Source organism: Symphalangus syndactylus, chromosome 12 (genome assembly GCF_028878055.3).
Source record: "Symphalangus syndactylus isolate Jambi chromosome 12, NHGRI_mSymSyn1-v2.1_pri, whole genome shotgun sequence".
In the NCBI taxonomy this organism is placed as follows: Eukaryota; Metazoa; Chordata; class Mammalia; order Primates; family Hylobatidae; genus Symphalangus; species Symphalangus syndactylus.
The window spans coordinates 71619334-71644536 of NC_072441.2; the positions used below are offsets into that span (position 1 = coordinate 71619334).

Below are 25203 nucleotides of genomic sequence, written 5' to 3' on the forward strand. Positions count from 1 at the left end.
CTGGTTAGAGTTGTGGACACTGAGCAAAAATAATGCTTGGAAAATTGGAGAAGTATAGTAACATCTGTCTTGGAGATAAAACATAGGGCAGAGTCTAATTTGAACACTGAGACCTGGATTCCAGAAGGAAAAGGCAGTTCCCTTTTCCTCTGGATGGTCAGGACCTCAGCACTTCTTCTTAAGGGCCCTGGGCTTCTTGAAGGAGGCTGAGGAAAGGATTTCTTCTCTGTTCCTCTTTCCTAGGGAAGCCACCTTCTCCCTCTGTTCCCAGGAAATAATATAAACAAAGTCTAGGGTGAAACAAAAATTTTTTAAAAAGTAGTAAATTATCAAATCCAGGCTTCTGTTTTACAGAAGGAAGAAAACTGGGAAAACCAGGGCTGCCAAATGTGGGTTGTCCAGTCCTAAACTGGGCAAAACAGATCTGGGGTTCCTGTTGTTTCTCTAAAAAAAGACTTCCCAGATTCCTCTTCCCCAACATTCAGCTCAGTTACAGGTTTTCTTTTAATTTAGTCTCTTTCTTCTTTTATTCTTGTTGTTGTTGTTGTTTAAATTCAGCCAAGCAACACCTACTAATCCTCTACTGCAGCTTCAACTAACTGGTGCAACTGGCTCGTTTTTCCCGGAATCCTGGGGGTACATTGGAATATGGCTTTACAGACAAAGAATGAATCCTTCTATTTCCTATCAGGTAAGGTCTGGTTTTTTGGGGATTTCTGAGCTCCAGGAAGAAATATCAAAAACTAACCAAAGAGAAACATGCTTGTGTTATTCCACTTCCCTGCATTCAGAAAGGCCCTCCTGTCTTCTCAGAGCAGAGCTCCTGGGGAAGTTGGTAAGGCTAAGTCTCCTCAGCACCGCTGCTCACTCCCTCTTCCTACTGTTTGCCAGCCAGCTACTTCCCACCCCTTCCCCAGATGCTCACTCAGGTTGGCATTTTGCCTCAGTGGAACATTCAATAGCAAGAGCTGTCAAAATTCCTTTCGTCTTTATTAGCTACAGGTACTCAAATTCTGTACTGTTTCTAACCGTAGGCTATAAACAAAGTGGGGATTCCACTTCAAGTCCCACACATTCCATTTAAAGCAAAAGAATGGGGGAGGGGGCAATGGCTGCTATAGATTACAATTTGCAACAATTTCTTATCCCTAAGCTGCTCACTAAGGTGAGTAATCACTGTCAATTCAATTGATAGGAATAATAGGCATTGTGCTAAATCTTTTGTTCCTGTATGTGAACTATCTCATGTAATTCTCAAGTAATCCTTTAGTGAACACATTTATTATTCCGATTTTATAGATGCAGAAACTAGGGTTGAGGGTGATTAACTTGCCCAAGGTCATACAACTAGCAAGCGTTAAAACCAGGGCTCAGACACATGCAGTCTGACCCCCAAGAATCTGAGCTTTTAACCACTACACTGTATAATTCATTCATTCATTGCACCAAATAGAAATGATAATAAGATAGAGTATTTTGTGAGTGTTTTGATATACATATAATTGTTATATACACATATATATGCACATATATATATAGCACAGGGGCTGGCACAGAGTGCCTATTTAATAAACGTTGCTGTTTCTTATCGTTGTTCTTATCGTGTTATCATTATTATAGTTTTGTTATTTATTAAGTGCTTCCTATGTAACAGCCACTTGTCCTAGGTTCTGGAGATACAAAAACAATGAGGACAAGGTCATTGGCCTACAGTAGTTTATAGGGTAGTAGTGACAGAGGACAACTAGTAAATCCACCGGTTCCATGATTGCAGAATTCTGCACAGGGGCTGCGCAGAATGTGGACATCAGATGAGGGTGGGGAGCCATCAGTGGAGTTTGAACCCACCTGCAGAAGTCTGTAAGGAAATAAAGTCCCACAAATAGAAACACTAGAAACCCTCCTAGGTGTGTGCTGGGCACAGTTTTGCATCTGACCCTGCCCTCAAGTTCAGCAGCTATGAATAGAGGCCTTGAATGCTAAGCTGTCTTCTGATCTATCTTGTTGACAAGCGTTTTGCCTGTTACTAAGTCATCCTTTTAGCATTCTCACATCTCTGCCAGATCAAGATCTCGGCGTAGCAGACTAGACATGGAAAATAGTTACTAGTGCTTTCCATCAGGCTCAAATAGTAATGAGGGGGCAACTGATTTTTATTAGCCCACCAATTCAACTCACCAGTGATGAAGTTGCTTTTTTCAACCCTCATTTTTCAAATCCAGAGTTTTTCCAGTTATTTCTGGGAATGGCACAGAAAATGTTCAAAGCATAAATAACTTACATTTCCTTTAAATTCGCTAATGCTGTAGAACCCTTTCAACAGCGTTCACACAAGCAACAATAGGTTACATCATACACAAGGACTGGAAATCACTGATCCAGGACTTCTGAACATGTGATATTAATATAAAAACTCTTTTAAGAACTTTACCAAAGCTTTTAATTCTAGCTCTAAAAATCTCTCTCTCTTTTTTAATTTTTTTGGCCTTGTGTTGCTATTGCTGTTAATTTCTACAACTGCAGTAAAATTCCTTAGTTCCAACAAAGTAAGGATGGGTCCAGTGATGACCAAAGTACTTTAGGAGAAAATGTTAATATTTCAAAAAACAAAACCAAAGTTAGGATCACAGAATCTTGTAGCTAAAGGGGCCTCGGATGTCATTTAAGCCTTGTCTCCCTCACTTCACAAATGAGGCACTGAGGACTCATCAGTGGCTATAAAACAATTTTGAAACTTTTTTTCAACATTAATATGTCTGGTTTTAAAACAAATATCCCTGGTTCCAACACCAATTTCAAAGCTAGCACTAGAATCTAGGACTACTAACTTAAGCTCCTCCAGCCCTCTTTCTACCATAAAAATATGGATATAATACAGAACATGAGGGTCTATGTTGAAAGCTTTGCAGGAGAGTGAAGACATGTATATCCACATAAGTAAGTAAAGTTTCTGATATATTTTACAATTCAGTATTCCTTTGTAAGTTTGTTTATACCTTTAATTTTCTAACTAAATCCTTCTTTCTAAATAGTACGTATAGCCCCTCCCACCCTTTGATGCCAAAAAAAATCAAATTATTAATTAACTTTCTAAACTGAAAAAATATTTCTGAACCCAGGGAAGGCACTGCTGTGTTCACAATCACTTGTTGGCTCAAATGTTTGCCCCTCCCCACTGCGAAAATCAGTTATTTATTTTTCAGGAGCAAGAGTGGAAGCACTAAACCACCCAAGGCACCTAGCCCCTAGGTTTACAATTCGGAGCCCTGTATCCTGGAGAGATTAAAGCTTTGGAGCAAGGATGCATCGGGACAGGACTTCCCTCCAAAGGGAAGCCATTCCCGCCGGGTTCTTAAAAGAACGCAGTTATTTCAGCTACTAGTATAGTAGTCACTTCTCACTCTGCTTTTACACTTGGTTGGTTTCTTTTTCTTCTTTTTTTTTTTTTAATAAAAGAATTAGTTCATTGTTTTTTAATCCCCAAGAGCAGCGGGAAAGACAATCATTTGCTTTTCTTTGTCTTGGTGGGCAATGCTCGCTTTCTGGGCGTCAGCGTCCCTGCCTCTTAGGCACCCAGGGATCCTCCACGTCAGGATCCCACAGGATGACTTTCCTTTTTAACAGACTAGCTACGATATATACTGACCCTAGATTTACCCATTTGGAAATGGTTAGGGATTAAAAGTTCTTCAAGTCAGCGGATTCTTGGTTTCTAATTGCTAATGTTTGAAGTCAGTTTGATTCCTCGGAAATTTGTTCTGCCTGATGAAAGCAAAAGCTCGAACTCCCCTCAGGGCGCGAGGTGTGAGACTGTTGGGTTCCATTTGCATTTCTGGTTTGTCGTTGGCGGGTTCCTGATTTGTTTTTGTTTTGTTTTGTTTTGGGGGGAGTGTCTTTCACCAGGGCCTTCCCGGTTAGCCCAGGGTCCCCACATTTCTCCAGGATGTAATTAGAGCTAAGAACAGCCGCCATCCCTCAGGGTTCCGGGTCCCGGGTTTCCAAGGCCCCACGATAACCCCGGGCGCACGCGGCGCGGCGAGGCGAGGCGGCGGGGCCAGCGGGGAGCCCCGGGCGCGAGAACAGGAACTCGGGCTGGCACACCGAGGCCGCGCAGCCAAGCCGCGCCTGACCGGTTCGCCGTTCCCGCCCCGCGGCGCCTCCAAGGCCTGGCCGAGGGGCCGAGGGGCCGAGGGGCCGAGGGCGGGCAGACACGGCCACGGCCCAATTCTGACTTGTGAAGGTCACCGAAACTGCTCTGTTTTCCCAGAGATGGGTTGAAGAGAAGAGATGCAATCCCAGTTCCTTCTGCGGTGAAATGGGATCTGAAATTCTTGGAGAGGGGGAAGAATTGGACGTTTTCATCGTGGGTGGAGGAAAATTGGGAGAGGGGAAGTGAGTGGCAAGTAAGGGGGTTAACAGCTTCCCGGACCCCTATCCGGAGTTTAAACTACACGTTCCCAGCTGTGGGATAGTAAAGAGAACGCAGCGGTGAGGGGATTCGGAAAATCGGTTCATCCAGTTGAGAACTAGGAGCTAAAAAAACCTCCAAGGCTCCGGGCTAGGTCTATAATAATGACCTCTCTAATGTTCCCTTTCCAAGGGAACTCTACTCGTCATCTGCAGTGGGTGGTTTGTGTTTTTGTTTTTTAATCCTCTAAAGTGTATGGCAACATTTTGGAAACTGTCAGCTCATTTGAGCCTTGGCAACTATATTGTAGAAAATATAAGAAGACAAATAAGAGGACGCTTTTACATGCATTTCTTATGTTCTTAAATTAATTTCCTCAAATCACGATGTTTCTCTAGTTATTTCTATAAGCTATATTTGTTATTAAGATTTCTTTTAGTTATTCTGTTTACTTTCTACATGGAAGAACATGAAACCACTTTTTAGAATAAAAAGTACCATTCTGCCAATCCAAAATTAATACAAATTACAAAATTAAATGCTAAATTTAGTTAGAAAAATTTCCACTCCTCCTGTTCTTTTAAATAGCATCTGTACAGTCTCAATTTCTGGTATTTTGACTGGTGCTTCTTTCTTTTTTTTCTTTTTTTTTTTTTTTTTGAGACGGAGTCTCGCTCTGTCGCCCAGGTTGGAGTGCAGTGGCACGATCTCGGCTCATTGCAACCTCTGCCTCCCTGGTTCAAGCTATTCTCCTGCCTCAGCCTCCCAAGTAGCTGGGATTACAAGCCCGCACCACCACACCTGGCTAGTATTTGTATTTTTAGTAGAGACGGGGTTTCACCATCTTGCCCAGGCTGGTCTTCAACTCCTGACCTCGTGATCCCCCTGCCCCGGCCTCCCAAAGTGCTAGGGTTACAGGCGTGACCCACCTCGCCCGGCCTTGACTGGTACTTCTGACTTTGGTCACAGTCATCAGTTTATTTACAAATTAAATGAAAATGCCCATTACCTGGAAGTTTCAAAACTGGGATACCTAGGGGTAACAAAACTTTTGGCCTCCCAAATTTTATACATTCCCAATTTGTTAAACTGGCTACACACACACACACACACACACACACACACACACACACACACACACAATGGCAGTTTCTTGTCCCAAATTTTTATCTACATCCAATTCAGAACTGATATTTTGATGTAGATATAGTGTTCTGGTGATATTATGGTGTTCACACACGTAAGTTTGTATATAAGCACATACATTTGTGAACATATGTTTTATACACTTATCTATAAAATATATAAAACACTAGCTAATATTAAAAGTGTAAAATGAAAAGTAGTCATTTGCAAGGCCTGTTTCACTTCTGGTATCAAAAGCTCATCACCAGTTTTGCAGTCAGCAAGATATCCTGCCTAAAAGTGAAGCCATTGATGGCACTGAAGAAATGTTGATTGGTCCTCACCAGTTTCTTGAATTCCCCTTTTCCCATTTCACAGCGGGTCCTCCCTACCAAATCACATTTTCCACCTCTGACACTTAAAGCAAGGGCCTCACTTAAATTAACTAATGATTATCCTTCCCCCAAAGAAGTGTAAACAGGACCCTAATTTATAAATTTGCTAATTGCTGTTCCTAGTGCAGACTCCTGAGTATGTCAGTCATGCACATATAAAATTCCAGACTTACTAGAAACCAGGAAAAGCAAAGCAAAAATAAACTACACGGATGAGAAAGAGCAAGGAAAAGAGATTCCACATTCCACCAGTTCCTTAGTTTTCCATTTTGTGAAAAGTATCTCAAAAGGTCAAAACATAAAGCTCAGATGGGAAAATCATTTAAGTATTTTCTCCTATTGAACAATTTTATCTTTTGAGAGTAAGAAAGCAATAACCAGCTGCACTCCCAGAATAATAATCAAATGGAGTCCTGTTTCCAGAAAGGAGAAAGGTATATAGCATGCCAATCTGCCCTTTATCCCTGTCGAATTTGTACAGTTCGGCCTTGCTTTAAAAAACAAAAAACAAACAAACAAAAAATTATAGCCACCCTGAGAAGGAATTCACAGATTTAAGAGGTAATTGTTTTTCTCCCGGATGTGAGAAATAAAGTTCTACCAGAGTCTATAATCAGGATCTCAAAGCGGTCCTCTCATTTTATAATTTTTTTGGCAATAGAACGATTGTGATGGACCAGAAATATTTCACTCAATAATAGCATTGCATGCCCTAAGAGGGGACTGGATGAACACAATGTTTAGGTCTTTTAAGCCTAAATGTATTTGTCCCATTCTCCTTGTGGCCTAATATGAGGGTTAATGACGAGGGACTCGTTTCCATGTTTACACTCATGAAGAACAGTATACAGATAAATGGGGAACACAAACCACAATACTCAGCATTTTTAGTTTTGGTCTCCAGTTTAGGCATTGCATGCCATTCTTCACTCACTCCTCACATGCTTTCTATATTAAAAGATATTTTAAACAAATTTTCTTTCATAATTAAAAGATTTTTAACCATTTGAAGTCATTGGTATGGGAGGTGTCAGAAAAATGGCAGACAATTTGTGTCACCATCATTTCAGTCTGAACTCTTGTTTAAGAAATTTAATTCTCCCTTCCTCCCTGCATGAAGGTTGCCCCCATGAAATTTTCCTTCTGGGAATTTCACCTATACAAATCAAGATACCCAAAGTGGCAAGCTCAGAGCCCAAATATAGTGTTCAGTAAGAAATAACGTTGAGTTGGGAGTAGAAGATCTGAATTCAGAATTGCAGCGGCGGTAGACTGTGTGTGAAGTTGCCTAGGAAAGCCTTCGCTGCCCATGAGGTTTGTGCTTCCCCAGCGGGTCTCTGAGGTGCAGAGGTGGACGCCAGAGGCGGGTGAGGGGTCGCCCTGCCCTTCGTGGCAGCAAAAGGAGAGACCTGCACACCCGCTTGTGATCCCTGGGTCTATCATTACTGGCTTCTGAAGCGCGGGAACCTAGAGTGGGAAGGGACCTTTGGAGGTGCAAACCATAGCACATTTTACCTTCCTCCCCATCACAGTCCAAACTCTACATCTGGGTTTTCCCATTCTCTGAACTTCCCATTGCCCTAGTGCAGTTTGCCGTGGTCATTTCTTTGGGTGGGAACTGGTTACAATTACTTCCCTTTGCCGACTGATTTCTATTGTGCCACCGCGCCGGGGCCGGAGTTTTACATAGAATGTCTTCATAACCATCCCTGCTGCCCGGGAACCCAGCCCCGCGCACCCAAAGGGCGTCTAATTTAGTAAGATCCGATCAGTGCGCAGAAAAAGGTCCTTGGCGTTCATCCCCTCAGCGCACAATAATCCTCACTGGCCCATGACAAACTCGGGCCTTAGATCCCTTTCGCTTCCCTTCACACAAGGTCACTTACCAAAAGGGTGACCTCCGTGGAAGACCGTTTTAACCTGACAAGCGAGTGCCTTGCGTAGGTCCACCAGGCCTCACCCTTGACTCCTCGGAGCCAGGCACCTCCAGGCCAGCACCAGAGCAGAGGCGTGCACGGCAGAGCCGAATCAAGGTTCCTTGTCCCTGGACTCTACCCCAGCAGACCCTCAGGCATCTCACTCTACGCGTTCGCCGAACACCCTGTCCCTGCGGTCCGAGCTCCGGCCTGTGCCCTGGCTGGCGCTTGCCCCGCGCAAACACAAACACATTCTCCCCCGCTGGCTTGAACTCGTCACTTTTTATTCGTTACTTAAACGTCAGTGAAGAGTCACTTCCTCCGTGTTCACCCTGTTTCCCTATTGGGGGTTGGAGGTTGGTAGAGAGGTGATGTCAGAATTAAAATCTCTGAGTTTTATTTTGAGCAAACAAACCATAAACTGGCAGATTAATTCATGTGACCACTTGGTCTAGATAACTCCAAAAAAGAAAGTGCCCTGGGGCGGCCGCGCTTTCTGCACGGGCTTTTCCTGTCTCATTTCACTAGCAGTTGAGCTGACTGGTGCGTGCGAGAATGTGAGACCTGCCACTTGTGCACGTGTATGCGGAGTGTCGATCTGCCTGCGTGTCCTTGGGTGTGCCTGTCTAGGTGCCCACCCGCGCGCGCCACCACCTCCCCAGGCCTCTGGAGCGCAGCTGCTGCGTGGCCCGGCCCGAAGTTTCAGGAGGAGGAAATCCCTCCACAGAAGGTTTAAATTATTTCGCTCCGCGGGAGACCCGGCTTCGGCCGCACTCTGCAGAAGATTTTGGCGGGAAACGCCCAAGCCCTAGCTGAGGACTCCGCGTGGAGCTGGGGCTGAGGTCCGAGCGCAGATGGCGCCGCCGAGCGCCTGAAATATACTTGCAAGGCCGCAGCAATATACTTGCAAGGCCGCAGCCGGAGCAGCTGTTCCAGCCGATCCTAGCTCGAAAGTTCCTCTGTTGCTCTGGGAGAGGGCGGGGGCGAGCAGGCTCGAGAGCCAGGCCCCTCCGAGGCTGGTCTTGAGGCACTCTAGCGGCTTCTCCAAAAGACTGCGAGTGCCGGCGTAGGTACGACAGTGAGGGTACCTCACAGACCCTTCTCCAAAGTCTGGCGGGCCTTGGGGTTTTTCGGGGCCACCAGGCTCGGTGGAATTTTTGAAACACTTTCGAAATACATAGTTTCCTCTGTGGAGTGAGTGCCTACAACGCGCAGGCCGGACTGATCCCCCGTTGCTGCAGGTTGGTGCCCCAGGCTGCGGGTGCTCGGGCGCCGACTAAAGCCAGCTCTGTCCAGACGCGGAAAGAAAAATGGGCTGTGAAAAAGCAAAAGGCCGCGTCTTTGAATGAAAGTTAAACATTAAAATCTGACCCTAGAGTTGTCTAAATATCGCGGAATTTTGAAGCTCCGGCAGAGCGGACTAAAAAACGGTGTTATGAGAGATGGTGAGAATACTCTAGGCATGAACGTGTGTGTGTGTGTGTGTGTGTGTGTGTGTGTGTGTGTGTGTGTGTGTGTGTGTGTTTAATTCTTCCCCCAAAACAATTTTTTGTTTTTTTCCTATTCCCGGTTTGTTATCGGCCTAGGGCGGGAGACCCACGCAGCGGCTTCTCGGCCCTAAGGAGAAGAGAGTTGAAACAATAATGAGGCTCACCCGCGAAGAGACGCTGCCCTGGGCACAATAGGGTCGCCTGCGCTACTCCTCCATACACACATCTTTAAATGTGTCCCTGTGTGTGCTCGTTAGGGTGCTATATTACAGAAAAAGAAAGGCCTAAAAACAGCCCCAGGCCTGGTCCCGCCTTTCGCTACCGCCTGAGTCTGGAGCCCACAGCTCCACCTCTTCTGCTCCCTGGACCGCCGCGTCTCCACGCCACGGCGCCCTTTTTACTAAAAGATCTTTTCTCATCCTACCAGCAAATCGTTAAGAAAGGCTTAGCCATTGCGGGGTCTCCACCTTAAGGATTCCCCCGGCCCACTAAAAGGCTAGGCCCGGCCTGTAGCCCAGCTCCGCAGAAAGCCAGAGGGTGCTGGGCTTTCAGCTTCTTCCTCCTAGACCCTTGCCCCACAAATACATTTCGTTTTCTCCAATCCAAATACTCATCTTTTTCTTTTTTAAAATATGATAACGTAATGGGAAATGACCAACCGAACTCTGTTACATAAAGTTAGTTCTGTTAGATCTTCCACCCCACCCCCATCCCGCGGGAGCGAGTAAATAGAATTCATGAGTTTAGCTCCCCAGGTTCACGCTCTAGAATGGTTTCTTTTTGCCTCATTCCCTAACTTTTCTCTCTTCCGCCTCCTGAATGGAGCTCAGGCTGAGGAGAACGGCAGAAAGAGCAAACTCTTATCTGAATCTCTAATTATGACCCCATATATTGCCCATTTTGAACATAAGGCCCTAGACGAGCTCCGTGCGAACTGGGGCCTCCGAAGAGAAAACTTCCCCGGGACAGGACGTCTGCCACGCGCAGCTAAACAACTTCTGTTTTTTCCGCCGTGGAGAAAATAAAAGAACCTTACAAATTCTAAGGTGTCATAACCCCTGCAAGAACTTCTAACTGTATGAAGGCCCACGCGAGATTTTGACAATAGATAAATGAGCTGAGGAAATACGGTCTGGCCAGGGAAGGGAAACACACATCAGCCCTGGGTCCCTTTCTGGAATGCCCACGCAGGGGTCCGCGTGGACAAGCACTTGCATTCAAATACAGGAAAAGGCTTGGACGGTCGAAATAAATCTCCTTTTAATTTTCTTTTCATCGACTAATAAAAATAATTCCCCAGTACTAAACTCAAATACCGTAACGGGCCACAAAAACACGGAGAATTCATAAAACTCTATCTTTGCAGGTCACCCGCTAATCGCATTATTACCAGCCTCGGGAGCATGGAAATTGAACTGTCACTGCCTAAAGAGAAAATGTAAGCGACAGCTGTCCCTTCTCTGAGTTGGACAGCTTTGCGGCTGGGATCCCCAAGCTCCTGAGCCCCAGGCCGTCTCTATCCCAGTGCAGGCCGCTGCCCCCTCCCCGGGCTTGCCAGCGTGCGAAGCGGGGTCTGCTCTCCAGCTCCGGCTGTTCAGCAGGAGCACCTTCCAGCATGGTTTTAGAAGTCCGGGCTGGAAAGCTTCTGAAACCGCTAAACCAAATTGCGAGCGTTGTGTGTATGTGCGCGCGCGCACACTCAAGATTCTTTCGACAACAGCTGTTCCCCCGGGCTGTTTTTGCACAGTTGAAATCTTGGCACTTAACACAAAATGTTAAAAGTTGGCTTCTCCCCTCCTAGGGTTCTGTTAAAATACAGACATGACATCCGCCCTGCTTTTTACATGTTCCGTGCACATAATATACATGGGTTACTGTAGGATCTGAGACACAAATCAATCATACTCACACCCTAAATACACAGAGATGTGGGCCCTGAAGAGTGACCCAAGGAGTAAGGGGTCTAACATCCATTCTTGTTTCCGTAAACGCCAAAGGAGTAGAAATATAATTATGTTCCATCATCGAAAAGTTGGTGGGAGAAGGGCAAGGACGAGGTTGAAGGCTAAATGAGACAAACTGGTCATTCCCCGAGACTGAGGTATTGGATTGGAGAACGCCGCGCCAGTCCTCCCGAGTTCTCAGAAACAAGTCCCAGATCTCGGCTCCCGCGGTTGTCTTCGGCCCGCGCCCCTCCCAATCCCAGGGACCGGCAGCCCTTCACCCACGGACACCCAGAAAGCTGCGCTCTCCTCCCAAAAGAAAAGGAAATGCAAACAAACAGGACTCCTTGCTTAGGCTGGCGACGAAAATGCAAGGCTCAGTCCGGCCCCAAAAATTGGTTCCGGTGAATTTAGGGAGGCTCAGGGCATTTGCGCGGAGAAAAAGAAACCTATGTTGGGGTAAGGCAGGGCGTCAACGGCAGGGCCTAGCTCCTCACCAGCGACTGGCGACTGGCCCTTCGGCGTCCCCTCTCCGCCCGCCTCCCGCGGTCGGCTGCGACGCACTCACCCGGGTGAGGCTCCAGGCCGTGTGCCGCCGCGTCCTCCGTGTCTCCGAGTGGGCCCGCGGGGCTCAGCGCCTCCATGGACAGGTCCAGCCCCTTCTCCTCCCAGTCTCGCAGTTTCCGTTTTTTATTTGAGCCGATCAAGGCTTCAACGGAGAAGGCATGTGCTCGCGAGCTCAGGGCGACTGCAGATCTTCTCCTTTCACTCATTTTAGCCGCCCACACCCCTGCCTCCGCTCGCCCCCGCTACCGAGGGAGCAGTTGGTGCCCTCAAGCTCGGAGCGCCCACCGGGCCCGGCCCGGGAGAGGCGGAGGCGCGGCGGACGAGGCTGAGACGGCGGCTCGCGGGTCTCTGCACCCTCCCACTGCGTCCTCCTCCGCCCTCCTCTGCCAGATCGGATCTGCGCCCCTACGCTGGCCCAGCTGCTAGGAACTAGCGCCCTGAGCGCCGCCCGCTCGCTGCATGAGCGCCGGAGTCCTGCTTCCCACCCCCGGGGCAGGCGCTCACAGGCTGTGTCCACTGAACTTCATCTTGTTTTTGTTATTATTATTATTCTCTCTGTCTGTCTCCTCTTTCTCCCCTCCCTCTCTTTTTCTCTCCTCCCTCTCTCTCTCTTCCTCTCTGCCTTCCCGTCCTCCCTGTGATCCAAACTTCTGGGAAACTTTTTTTTCCGCTAAATTCCTCCCTTCCCGAGGAACAGGGGGCAGGCGGTGCGCTCCTGTCCGAGGGGTGAGGGAGAGGGAGGGGGAGGAAGAAAAAGACTGAGGGGGAAAAAAGCCAGCCCCCAACCAATAGCGAGGAGGGAACAAGAGAAACCCCGAGAGCGCGAACCAATGAGAGGAAGGGAGAGACTGAGGCCCGGGCCAAGGCTGCGCGCCAGTCGTCCCCTGGATGCTCCTGGGCCGACTTTAACCCCTGGCTTCCCGGTTTCCCCATGGGTTACTCCAAGAGGGAGGTAGGACAGTTGAAAGTCGAGGTCTGATCTGCGCCTTTACAAACTCCTGCAAATCCCAAATCCATATGATTTTCTTCCAGATCTGCTGGTGTCCTAGACGCTGCAAGCCCAGAGTCACTTTAGTTGCAGATCTGGAATTTTGGGGCTCTGACAAAATGTTAACCTGTCCAAAACTCCAGAAAACGATTCTGATAATTTCGCGTCAGCCCCAGGTGCTTTAGAATATTCTGGTTCCTCCTGGATTTCGCCACACAGGTTTTAATGTTCCTATTGAACGTTTTCTAAGCAAATCTGGGTAAGGCAAAAGGAAACAAACAAACAAACAAATAAAAAGCCCTGTTACTAACCAGGGTCTTGTAACTGAAAATTTAAAGACCGCTTCCTCCTTCCAGCTCTACCTGGTGGAGGAGGAGACACCGGCGCCTTGAGAGCAAGGGGTGGGCGACGGAGAGCGGGGTTTAGGGCGAGCTCCTCAGGAGTATTCCAGCTGGGCCCCCTCACGCTGCAAATAAATACTCTCTTTCCCTACGGCCCGAACGCTGGGCTGCGCTTCGCCTGTTCCGGGCTCTTGTTGCAGAGAACCTATGGAGAGGTGACAGGCGAGAGCAGCTAGGAACTTTAACAGAAGAGAAGGAGCTTTTTCAAAATTCCCTGCAAATCCCGTTACCTCAAGACCCTGGCTTTCCCGGCCAGCTGATCTGCCCCCTGGCCGCCCCCCGCCTTTTGCAATCTGTAAGGACTGCATTCAACATGGATTTCTAAGGAATTAAAAAATCCAACGCTCCTGGCCATTCTTAATTCCCACACCCCTTCCCAAGTTACGCCACTGGTCGAGGACGGCAGGAGACCCCCGAGTGCAGAGAAAGCTCAAACCGGCGGCGAAGTCGGTCCTAGCCAAGCTGGAAAAACGTCTCGGATTTCGCGGACAGCGGCCTAGACACAGCCGATCTTCCAGTCCTAGTGCCCTGGTCGAGACGGTTCTATCCTTTTGCAAAGAAGCCGGAAAGAGCTGGGTCCCGGGGGCGGGGGACAGACTGAGAGGCCAAGCAGGCCAGTCGTGACTACAGCCAGGCCCTTAGAAGTCTCCAAACCTGAAAGTTTAGGTTAGGGGGCCCACAGCCTGTTAAGATTTGTTGTTGTTGTTTTTGTTTTCGCGAGGCCCGGGAGAATCAGCTCTCCCACCTTGCGGCAAGAAAAGATGACTTGTCAGGCCTCTGAAACGCCGAATTCTCTGCCAGACTGCGGAGGGGCCCAGGGAAATCTAGTCTTTATTATTAGAGTTGGAAGTGCTCTGGTGCTAAAGGCAACCACAGTGTTGTGAATGCACCTTGGGCCTCTTTGGACAAGAGTCTACTTTTGCCCCCTTCCTTCACCCCCACCCCAAATTAGGATCCAACCAGGATGTCAGGAAGCTAGCATCCCATGCGAATGCAAAAAGAACAATGGAAAAGCCACCGGATGAGTGTGATTCAGCCAAGCCTGACCTCCCCGGAGCCTGTGTCTCAGGCTTGGAAGTCCCCAGGGAGCACGAAAATGAACTCTGGGGAGCTGGAAGCAGGGTACTGGTCCCCGTCTCCTACAGCTCTGCCCAGAGGACTTGGGGAGCCGGGATGGAGAGGCGCAGGATCTCCCACTTCAGTCACCATTTGGCGTTGCTTCCAGGAGTCGTCGCTGAAAGTCAGCGCGCATTCACTGCTACCGGGCTTCAGCAGAGAAGCTGGAGACAAGGCAGACGGGAGCCCGCAATTTCCTTCCCCAGTGGCTGGGGCCTCTCTCTCAGCTCCCAACTCTGGTGTCGCCCGGCGTTTTCCGCCTGCGGCTGGAGCCTGCCCCTACCAAGCTTGGTGGGGTAGCAATGGGGCCGGCCTCTAGACTTTCCCAGCTCTTTTCTCCTCCCCATAGCCGGTATCTCCCATCTCTCCCTGGTAGCCTTTTGCCTTTCACAGTTTCTCACAGGCATGGTTTGGACTGAGAAGCGGGTACACCACAGGTCTCACCCTCCCTGAGACCACGGAATTTTCTCAAAAAGGAGAACTTAGCCTGGGCAACATGGAGAAACCCTATCTCTATAAAAAATACAAAAATTAGCCAGGTGTGGTGGTGTGGGCCTGTAGTCCCAGCTACTCAGGAGGCTGACAGGGGAGGATCACCTGAGCCCAGGAGGTCCAGGCCGAAGTGAGCCCAGATCGCACCACTACACTCCAGACTGGGTGACAGAGTGAGAACCTGTCTCAAAAATAGAAAAAAAAAAAAAAAAAAAAAAGGAAGACTTTTCGGTTATCGAGGAACATAATTACAAGTCCAGAGTCCCGATTGTTCCTGTATGTCCAAAGACACAGCATCTGAGAGGCATACATAGAGGAATGAGCAATGGCTTCAACAGCATGCATCTGCATCCTCCCCGAAGCTTGCACTCAGCAGAGTCAGGAGTCAGCCAGAAGAGTTCCCATACCCCTCCTTCAGCTTTGCACATAGGCTGCTCCCACCCCCATTCCACAGACACACATATCCTGGAATTGTAGGTTAGGCCACTAAAACCAATCGAACCCAAATGAAAGCAGGCTGGTTTTTAACAGTCTTGAAAATAAGGGGTTTCCTCTAAGTGAATGGGAGGAGCAGTGAAAACTCCCGTGACTCTATAGGAGTTACTGTAAGGTTTTTCCCAGAAGCATGCACTCCTTGGTGGGTGACTCTGCTGATGGGAAGGAAAGTCTGGAGAAAGAGTAAGCAGGACGGCTTAATATGTGTGCTTAGGTGTACACTCGTGTGCAATTGAGGGAGGGTTTGGGAGATTACATGTAAGAATCTGGAAGTGTGATACAAATTTTCCTCCTACTGATTACATCAACGGGCTTTAAAAATCTCTCCTCATTACCCCAGTTTATCTCTCTTTTAACCTTTATCGGTAAGGGTGGGGTCCCCAGTTTATGAGGCTAATTCCCTAGGCACTACCTAGGTTTCCCTGCTGCAGACTTCAACTTTTCGCCCTGAGTGGATCCTACAGGCGATCCACCCTGAAATGACTCTATTTCAGAGCTGTTTTCAGCCTGAAACTGATTGACAAAGACCAAGCAAGATGTCTGCCTCCCACTTAACCCCTGCAGGTCCCCCAAAAGGAAGCGAAGGTTACTGGGTACCTGGGAAGTCTGAGGAGCCCTGGGGTTTCACATGCTACCCGCAGGGGCTTACAGGGAAGTGGAAGTCCAGGCCTAGTCTTGGAAGGGGAAAAGTTAGAAAAAGAAAGGCAGTACAGTAACTGTTCACCTACAGCTGACCAGGTCCAGCTATTTTGATTTTTCAAAGAAGGAGCAGAGTCATGCGGCAACAGATCAGAGTCATAAACACAAATAGGCATTCCCAGAAACGGAGCGCCCACATCCTCCACATACCTGTCTTTTCTTCCCATTACCCCACACTGAATATCACCTTAAATAACACCACTGCTAATGCCTCAATACCAAGGTGAACCACCAGCCGGCTTTGATTTCAGAGTTTTGAGTGAGTAATTGAAAACAAAGTTAAAAATAGTTGGCCAGCGGGACATATTAGGCTGCCCTTAAACACGTGGGTAGGACACCCTGTGGGGGTGAGAGAATTACAATGAATTCGCCCATCAGGGTAGGTATAAAACATTATGAGGCGTCTATGGGGTGGGAAGGAACCATCTAGACTGCAAGGCGAGCTGGAGCCTAGTGACCAGGTCCGGTTCACCTCCAAACTGTGTGACCTTCGGCAAGTCGATTAATGGCCTATGCCTCAGTTTCCTTATCCTCAGAGTGAAGGGGTTCTTAAAACTTTACAGCTAAGCAAAGCAGGCAAGGTCATCGACCCTGGGGCTGGACAGACCTGAGATTTTATTATTGCTGTGATCGAATCTTCTGGGAATGTGAGGTCAACGATTCCACTTTTCACATATTTTCCCAAATAGGTGCCCCCAAAGCAAAACAAAGCAAAGCAAAGCAAAACAAAACAAAACAAAAAACAAGAGCATGAAATGGGACAGCATAACTGATCTGGAACCCTCGGGCGTGGTGAGATGGGGAGAGGGAGTGGATTTCTGGAAACGCCCGCCCAATGCCAGTTCCGCGGAGGCGGCGTGGGCCCACTCTTGCTGACTGCACCTCCAGTCGCTCCTTCAAGTCGCAGAGAGCTGCGGGACCCGCATGAGTCGTTAACTATTCAACCACCCCCTCACACTTTTTAAAAATAAAAGTCCGTGGGGGTGAAAGGTCTTTAATGATGTTTTTTTGTTTTCACGAAATAAAATCTTTTATTTTTATTTTAAACCAGCAGCGTGCCCATCCCTTGGTCCTTCCAGATGTTTGCAATAAAATCGCAGGTTTTGCCTTTGGGACTGGAAATAAAATTTAACGGCCTTCACCCTGTAATTATTCTCTTAGCTTGCCCTTCATAAATTTATCTGCTTTCTATCGGCATTGGGGCAAGAGGAGAGCGAAAAGGGGGGGAAAGCCCCGATTTTATATTTGTGACTATAAAAAAGCGCCACCCGGTTTCCTCGCCTTCGGCCGCCGCGGTGTGGCCGGCAGAGCCGGCCCGGCGGGCCGCAAAATTGCGCTATTGTTCGCTGACTTCGGTCTGCGCAGGAGCAGGGCCCCTCCACAAAAGGATCCTTGTGTGGCCAGGCCCGAGCGGCCGCGCCCAAAAGGTGAGGAAATCCTGTTCCCCCAGGCCCAACTTCTCTTTCCCCACGGCGTTTCGCGCAACGCCGCAGCCCGACCTTCGACTGCAGTGTGCGCCCGCCGTGCCAGGCTCCAGCTCCGGCCCTGCCAGCCTTCGCAGGATGCAGGATGCCTAACTTTGAACCTGAGCTGAGCCCACTGAGCATGAGGGAGGAGCCTGCCTCAGGTTACCAAGGCGGAAAGACAGGCCTTGGGTGCGAGGTGAAGAGGCTTCCTGGGAAGCCCTCCAGCCCCTCTCCTTGGCCTTGCTTCCGCAATGCTGGCAGGTAACATTCTGCACTCTCAGGAGCTCGAGATTGCTTGGCAGCACCATAAAACCCAATCCAAAATAGGCGAGTTTTGAGGCCCCAACATGCACCCCGAAAAAATACGGGTACATCAGCAACTACCATATACTTTTTATAGGAAGCTAAGTACAAGCGTCATGCACGTATCATGTGTGACTACGCAAAGCCATATGTTTATCCGGCAGCACACATAAGCATGCATACACTTCCTACACTCACACGCGTTGTATCCATGTACCTTTCTAGAATCAAACATGAATGTGGAAACAACACATACGTGGGTACACAGCGTCACACACAGGCATGTGAGGAAACATCCTGGCCCCACTCAATTGCCCCCAAGGTCTGCAGAAATCAACACGCATCCCTCCTGCTGCATCTCTTGTCCCCAATCCATAACTCTCCCGGGATCTCCCTGGCTTCTTGAAGCTTAATACATGCGGCTGTCCTGTAGCCTCCTCTCCTTTATCTGCAAGGGATTGCCTGAATGGTCAAGGTCTCCGAAGCAACAAAAGAAATGAAACATGAGGAGTACCCAGCTTCCAGCCCTGGCTCCTCCGCTCCTCCGGAGAGCCACCCAATTCTTGGGGGAGATTAGGACTTTTTCCAAAGCCCCAAGATCCTCAGCAGGGACTGACAGACAGGACAATGAGAAATGGTGGGGCCAAGTGGGAGCAGCAGGGCTTTGTCTTGCTTTCATGTGCAGCCCCTTGGCCCTTTAGTGGGCAGGCCTCAGGCCAAAAAGCTAAATCTTGGGAGCCAGATGAGTCCTACACAGAGAATTCTTTCCTGTTCTTTCTGGTCTCAGAAACCCCAGTTTTACCAGGTTCACCCCCTAAATGTGACTCCATCTCCCACTTCATGCTGGGTTTGCAGGTGCTTGGCTAAGTAGACTTCTCTCTTTAGTTTTTCCACTGAGAGGAAGAATTATCTAAAGCTTACGCGGGAAGAAGCACTGGGCCCTGCAGTCTAACTCTGTAGCAACCCTGGGACATAAAGGGGGTACCTGAGATTTCTGCGGACTGGTGGTGGGGAGGCTGAGGTTGGCAGAAAGGAGGCAGGGGAGAGGGGCCTCTAGCACTGAAATCTGTTGGCGCACAAGGACCAGCAGCTAAAGGCAGCTGAATTGAGGCATTAGGGATTAAATTTGATGATGACTATTTTTTCCAGAAGTGGTTGAATTTCATTTGTTGCTAATAAATGGCCACCTACAAGCAAAATGTCCAAGATGGAAATTCAAGAGCTTACCCAGCCCTGAGCCATCACCCAAAAAGTCCCATATGTGGATTTTTACAGCCTCCTTACACTCAATCTCCCCTCTCCCCCAGTCGAAATAGTTATTTAAAGAGAGTAGGGCGGCTATTCTCCATTGTTCAATAGCTATTCTCCATTATTCAAGGAGAGTGGAAAATAACTCTCCACACTGGAACAACTGGGCAGCTCCCAGATGGGGCTGGGGCATTACATCCTCCAGGCTGCCGAGGTCAGGGTAGCTGGGGCAGCTGGAATTGTTCTTGTCTCTGCCCACAGCCTCAGGTGAGGTTGGGGGAGCTGGCGGGGCGTGAGCTAGTCCATGGGAGGCTTTTATGTGACTTTGGCCCATAACTCACAGGCTACCTCTTCTATCTGAAACCAAATCTAAGGGGATAGGAAGAAATCCAGAACTCTCGGGTGGTATGCACAGCATCCTGTGACACTGAAATTAGTCAGGGTAAGGAGCAGGTGCACAGTTGTCCCCACACAAATGAGCCCTCCAAATGGTTGAAGTAAATCAGTAGATACCGATTGATATATGTAATTTTTAAATTTTGTTTTATAACCTGACTTTATTTTCAGACCAGAGACACATACGTGGTGTCTGCTGAGAGGCAAACATTGCCAGAGTCCCTTGAGCTGCTGCTGGGGAAGAGCTGGGGGGAAGAACAGCCCCACTGCTGGTCCCACTCCAACAGCCACAAGAGGCATTGCACTCTGGCCCATTGCCAATCTGAAACCAAGAAAAATACTGAATTCACATACTTTCACAAGGACTTTGTAAGACAGCCTACAAATCTAGGCGAATGAAGGAATTTCCAAAATGGAACCATTCATGAATCCATTTTCTCCTAATTATCAATGGTGTCTGTGGCATTAGGGGCCTGTGAGGCATGATGACTCTGAGGGGCAAGGGTCAGTGGCACTATGGTGGATGGAAGCTTCACCAACATCCAATATTACTATCCTTGGTTGCCTTTACCATAGGATATGAGAACTTCTGAGCCAGCTCAGAAAACAGCAGAAGGTGTTTGCTATCCAGAGGCCTCTCCTTCCAGGAAAGACAAAGAGAACAAGATAAGTGTTTATTTCCATGGCCTTCCTTTCTTGCCACCAAGTTTCATTCTGTAGCTCCTCTCTTTCTGGTCTGCACAAATTAAGAAGAGCTAATATTTACTGAGCTTGTTACTCCATGCATGGACTTATGTAGCCTGCTTCAAGCTCTACAAGCCAAGAACTAGTATTACCAGCCCCATTTTACACATGAGAAAACTGAGGTACAAAGGAGTTAGGCAGCTTGGCAAAGGTCTCACAGCTTTCAGTGCAGGTAAAATTCTAAAAAGAATTCTAGAGCTAGAATTCTTTGCTCCTATACCCTCAGTCCTTCTCTGTGCACACCTAAGTTCTCTCTGGTTGCAACTGACTCAAGTAACTTAGTAGGGAAAGATGGGGCACTGGTGGAACTGTCTTACACAGGCCAAAAACTCTTGCCTGCCCAGATCTAAAATACACATGAGAGGCCTTCAAAGCATCCTTGCCAGCAAAAGGATAATGGGGCAGGGTCTCCCACTCTGACATTACTCAAGGTACGGCTCAGCCAGGTGCCTAATAGAACATGTATCACTGCAGGAGCCATGGTGGTTGCTTCCAGGAAGGCAACCTGGAGGCAGTCCCCTAGGGCTATGGGCAGTCAACTGGGATCATGCTGCTAAGCTCTTATTCTGCTCACCAGGATCCCCATTGCCCGCCTCAGACCAGCCCTTGGTCAGCCTTCTCTCTGGGTGCCCAGTCAGCTTGGGTGGCTTCACCTCAAAAGCATCCGCTTTACATGGCTTTGAACCTTTATTGGCTTAACCCCAGAGCCACCTGTTCTCTGAAGGCTTCTGGACCTTCAACCCCACCCACTTGTAGGCTGCTAACAGCAATTATGTCTTAAGTAGAATTTGTCCTCGCAGTGGTGGTCTGTAGCCAGTGCCAAGCAGACCATCTCTGCCTGCCAATTGGGAGCTTCTTGAGGACAGGGTGTGTTAACCCAGCATGGGAGCTATCTCCATCACTCTATTATGGCCACTAGTGAGATAAAGCTGCCTATGGTGGGCCCTCAAATATTTTCAAACTGAGTTCCCCTCTCACCCATCCCCAAACACACACTCATACATACACTCACAGGGCTCAACTCGGGGGTCCTCTGTTTATTTTAATGGTCATCCCTACAGCTCAGATCCACTTGAAATGCAAATAAGAAATGGTCTTAAGGTTCCGAGCACTTATTGGTGTCAGTTATTTATGAGAGTAGCTGAGGACTTGGAAATCAGATTCCTCGTGAGAAAGAGGACAGACAGAGAAACCTCACAGGTCCTTGGAGCCAAATGGAAGGGAGCAGAACTCCAGAGTTCAGAGGAAAAACCTCGGCTTGGGAGAAAAAGCTGTTGGCTTAATTTGAAGGGCTCCTGTCAAGCTGCAGACTAGCCTTAGGAAAAGCGGCTGAGAGGGAGAGACAGCCTCGCCCCTCAAAGTCCCCACCCCTCAAAGGATGAACCTTGGCAGCGATGCTGCAAAGTCCCTCTCGACTTCTGGGCTTAGAGGAGTCCCAGTTCTGGGAGTGAGTTTGGTCTTGTTTTGGAGCCCAGGTGGCTGCAGCCTCCTCCCCTAGCAGAGGCCACAGGCCTAGCTCTTTCCCACCCCACCCAACCCCCACCCCCTCCCACCTGCCCCCAGCAAAGGCTGGCCAGGAGGGCCTGGGCTGCCAGAGTAAAGGAAGCTTTTAGGGATGGAGGGGAAAAAGCCAGTCCCTGGGACACCCTGGACCAGGCCCCAAACCACCGCTTCCTGTGGGATCCAGAAAGGAAAGGGAAGAGGGTGAAATGCAAGAAGACCTCCCCTCTTTATTTTTGCCTTTTCCCCATTTTGGACTTCTCAGTGGAATGTTGGCAGCCTCTTTTCTTGGGCTACTTTTTCTCTCCCCTTGATGGCAAATCCAGTCTCACTGGCCGTCTTGCTCTGTGCAAATGCTGCATTAAAACTCTTGTTGAGGTGAGGTGGTGTTGCCCAGGTTTCCTTGGTGCAGGTGTTGCCCAGGCATCTGCTCTGTGCTGCTCTGGATCTCCCTCCTGTCCTCCCTAGTAACTCTCAACCATGTCCGCCCCACTGGGGGAGCTTCCTTCAGTGCTACAGATGGATTTTTTTCACCCAGCCAACTGACTCTTGTATCATCAAGAGACCACCATTTGCCTTCTTTCCATCTATTTTTCCTGATTTTTTAAACTTATGGCCGGAAGCCCAGCTAGCACCTATTTCCTGAGGAAGACTGTGGGGAGGGAGGTGAGCCAGTGGAAGCATTAGATGCTCAAAGGAAAGATATGTGCGAGGAGGAGCCACTGAGTCCCTCACCTGGGCCTTGGGCCCTGGGAGGCCCCTGAGGGTTCTAACACTAGCTGCTCCTGTTTTGCTCCCAGTTTCCCACAGCACCCCCTGTGGGCTCTATCTAGGGCTGGAGATGCCGGTGGACAACTGTACTAGCAGTCTCTGTGGTCCTGAGGAATGTGGATTGCAGCCATTTAGAATCGAGAGAGGCTAATGAAAGCTAGGGAAACATGAGAGGGAATGGAAGGAGAAGACAGAATTTAAGAAAAAAAGAAGAGAGGAATGGAAAAAGGAAACAAAGGGAAAGAAAAATAGAAGGGAAGTGGTCAGCACTGCTTCTCAGTTACTGAGACCTTGACTGCACCTCTGTCTGGGGCATGTATCAATGCCCCACACCCTGGCCTGTTTTCCCCAAGCAGCTTGAGACTATCAGAATTTGAGGTACTGGCAGAGCACTAGGGGTCCTAGAACGTGTCTTCTGAGCAAGCCAATCACGTCATGTATAGTAGAGCCAGGGTGGCCCACTGCCTGGGCTTGAAGGCCTCAGCAAAGGGTTCCTAGCACAAAGCAGCAGGGGGTGGGGTGGGAAGGTCAAAGGCCTGGAGGAATCAGCTGTGCAGATTGAAGGACAGTTAGGGGTGCATCTCCTGAACTCCTTTCTCAAACACTGATGTGTTGGATACAGCATGCTCTGGGCAGCCAGAGAGCAAAAACAAGAGATCTCAGTGCAGAAAGAAAATGTGGTTATTGGGAGAAAGGGCTAAGAGACTGAGGGCCCTAGGGAGTGGAAGACCCAGAAGCAAGACCCAGAGCAGTGGGAGTTTGGCCAGGTTGACTCGGGCAGAGGATGGAGGGACCTTGGGTTTGGCATGAGGGTGGGAGAAATTAGTGGGAAGCCATGGTGTTTGTCACTTTAAGTGGTTAATATTTTCCCAAATGTTAATCCAATTTGAGGTTATTAGGCAAAGTGCCGAAAAAGGTTGCACATCGGAGTTATTCCAGTAAATCTCCGTGCTCTGGATGTGGGGAAAGATACGTGAGAACTGGCTAATATTGGCCCTCCACCCACTGAGTCCGCAGCTGCCCCCACCCCTCCACTATTAGAGAAGAGGGTGAACGGCTTTGAGTTTTCCTCTCCAAGGCAGGAGGTGGTTTTCTCTCTGAACTCCTCCTCCCCTCTCTTTAATTCACTTCCCCGGACTGGAGCCTCAGCCTTGACTTTTCTTCCTTCACTCCCCAAGCCCCCACCATCGCGCCCGGCATCTCTTCGTCAGTCAAAGACAAATAAAGCCTAGCTTACTGCCTGGGTTGACCGGTTCTCCGGTGGAGGGGGGGGGAGAGAGAGAGAGAGAGAGGGAGAGAGAGAGAGAACGAGAACCCTGGCGAAGAGGAATGCGCTGCAAACCCGGGCGAACAGACGTGCATGGTGCCCTCACCCAGCTCCGCCATGGCCTAGACAGCCGCTGCTCAGCCCTGCGCCCTTGAAATTACATTATTTTCTCTCCGGCCCAATCATCGTTTTACAGGAAAAAAAAAAATAAATAAATATAAATTGCTGCTTTGCAAGATCAAAATGCCGATTTCTGGTGCATCTGGAGGAGTGGGGAGATGGGGAGGAAAGAGGGGGGAGAGTGGCGCAGTCGTGGTTGCCCAACTTCAAAGGGTTCTCAACAGTGCATTTTGCCATTGTATTTTAACTTCTCTTCCCCACCAATCTTGCAGGGTGCGCAGCGGGGAAGCGTGTAGCTTCAGAGTTCAGAGCTTGTGGAGAAACCTTGCTTTGACCATATCTGCGCGTCCCCACGGGACTCAGAACCCTGAGGCTCTTCTACAGACACCAACTTGCCCAGCTCGCGGTGGAGGGAGGGTGCGGAGGGGAGGCTTGGTGAGGAAGAGAGTGGGGTAGGGGCTGATCTGGATCTGTAGAGTCACCAAATACACCAATAAACCGAGAAGAAGCCAACAAGTAGCCATGCCCCTACTCAAGCTCAAAGCTAGAAGGCTAGCTGAAGGCTCGTTGTCAATTTTCCCTGCGCTCAGGCTAGCTGTTCCACAGGAAGGACTCGGGAGATTCAGATTATTTGGGAGACCTGGATCAGTATTAGGTCTTCAGAGGTTAGCGGAGTACAGAGGTTAGCGGGGTTCTTGATGGTGGAATTGTTTATTTGTGACCCGGCCACCTGGGCGACTACGTAGGCCTGGTACAGGAGGCAGGAGTTCCCTCTGTCCCCGTTGCGCTTTCCTTAATCGAAGAGCGGGTAGATGCCGGCCAAGCAAAGTGCTCAAAAGTGCGGCACTATTCACAATAGCAAAGAGTTGGAACCAACCCAAATGTCCAACAACGATAGACTGGATTAAGAAAATGTGGCACATATACACCATGGAATACTATGCAGCCATAAAAAATGATGAGTTCGTGTCCTTTGTAGGGACATGGATGAAACTGGAAAACATCATTCTCAGTAAACTATCGCAAGGACAAAAAACCAAACACCGCATGTTCTCACTCATAGGTGGGAATTGAACAATGAGAACTCATGGACACAGGAAGGGGAACATCACGCTCCGGGGACTGTTGTGGGGTGGGGGGAGGGGGGAGGGACAGCATTAGGAGACACACCTAATGCTAAATGACGAGTTAATGGGTGCAGGAAATCAACATGGCACATGGATACATATGTAACAAACCTGCACATTGTGCACATGTACCCTAAAACCCTAAAGTATAATAAAAAAAAAAAAAAAAAAAGTGTAGCTGGGACGCCCACGCCGGAAGCCTGGAGAGGCAAGTTACAAGTTCGCA

General features: G+C 48.8%; 1 protein-coding gene across 2 annotated transcripts in view; it reads right to left on the reverse strand.

The window, feature by feature from the left end:
* Positions 1 to 25203, reverse strand: part of TBX15 (T-box transcription factor 15) — a 119366-nt gene that overhangs the window by 93311 nt on the left and 852 nt on the right. The window contains exon 1 of one of the 2 annotated variants that reach the window (XM_063624692.1): positions 11846 to 12589. The exons of the other annotated variant lie outside the window; for it this stretch is intronic. Coding sequence (XP_063480762.1) covers positions 11846 to 12050 — 205 coding nt within the window. The 5' untranslated portion in view covers positions 12051 to 12589. Of the gene's footprint in view, positions 1 to 11845; positions 12590 to 25203 lie in introns of those variants that run through there. 2 annotated transcript variants of the gene reach the window in all.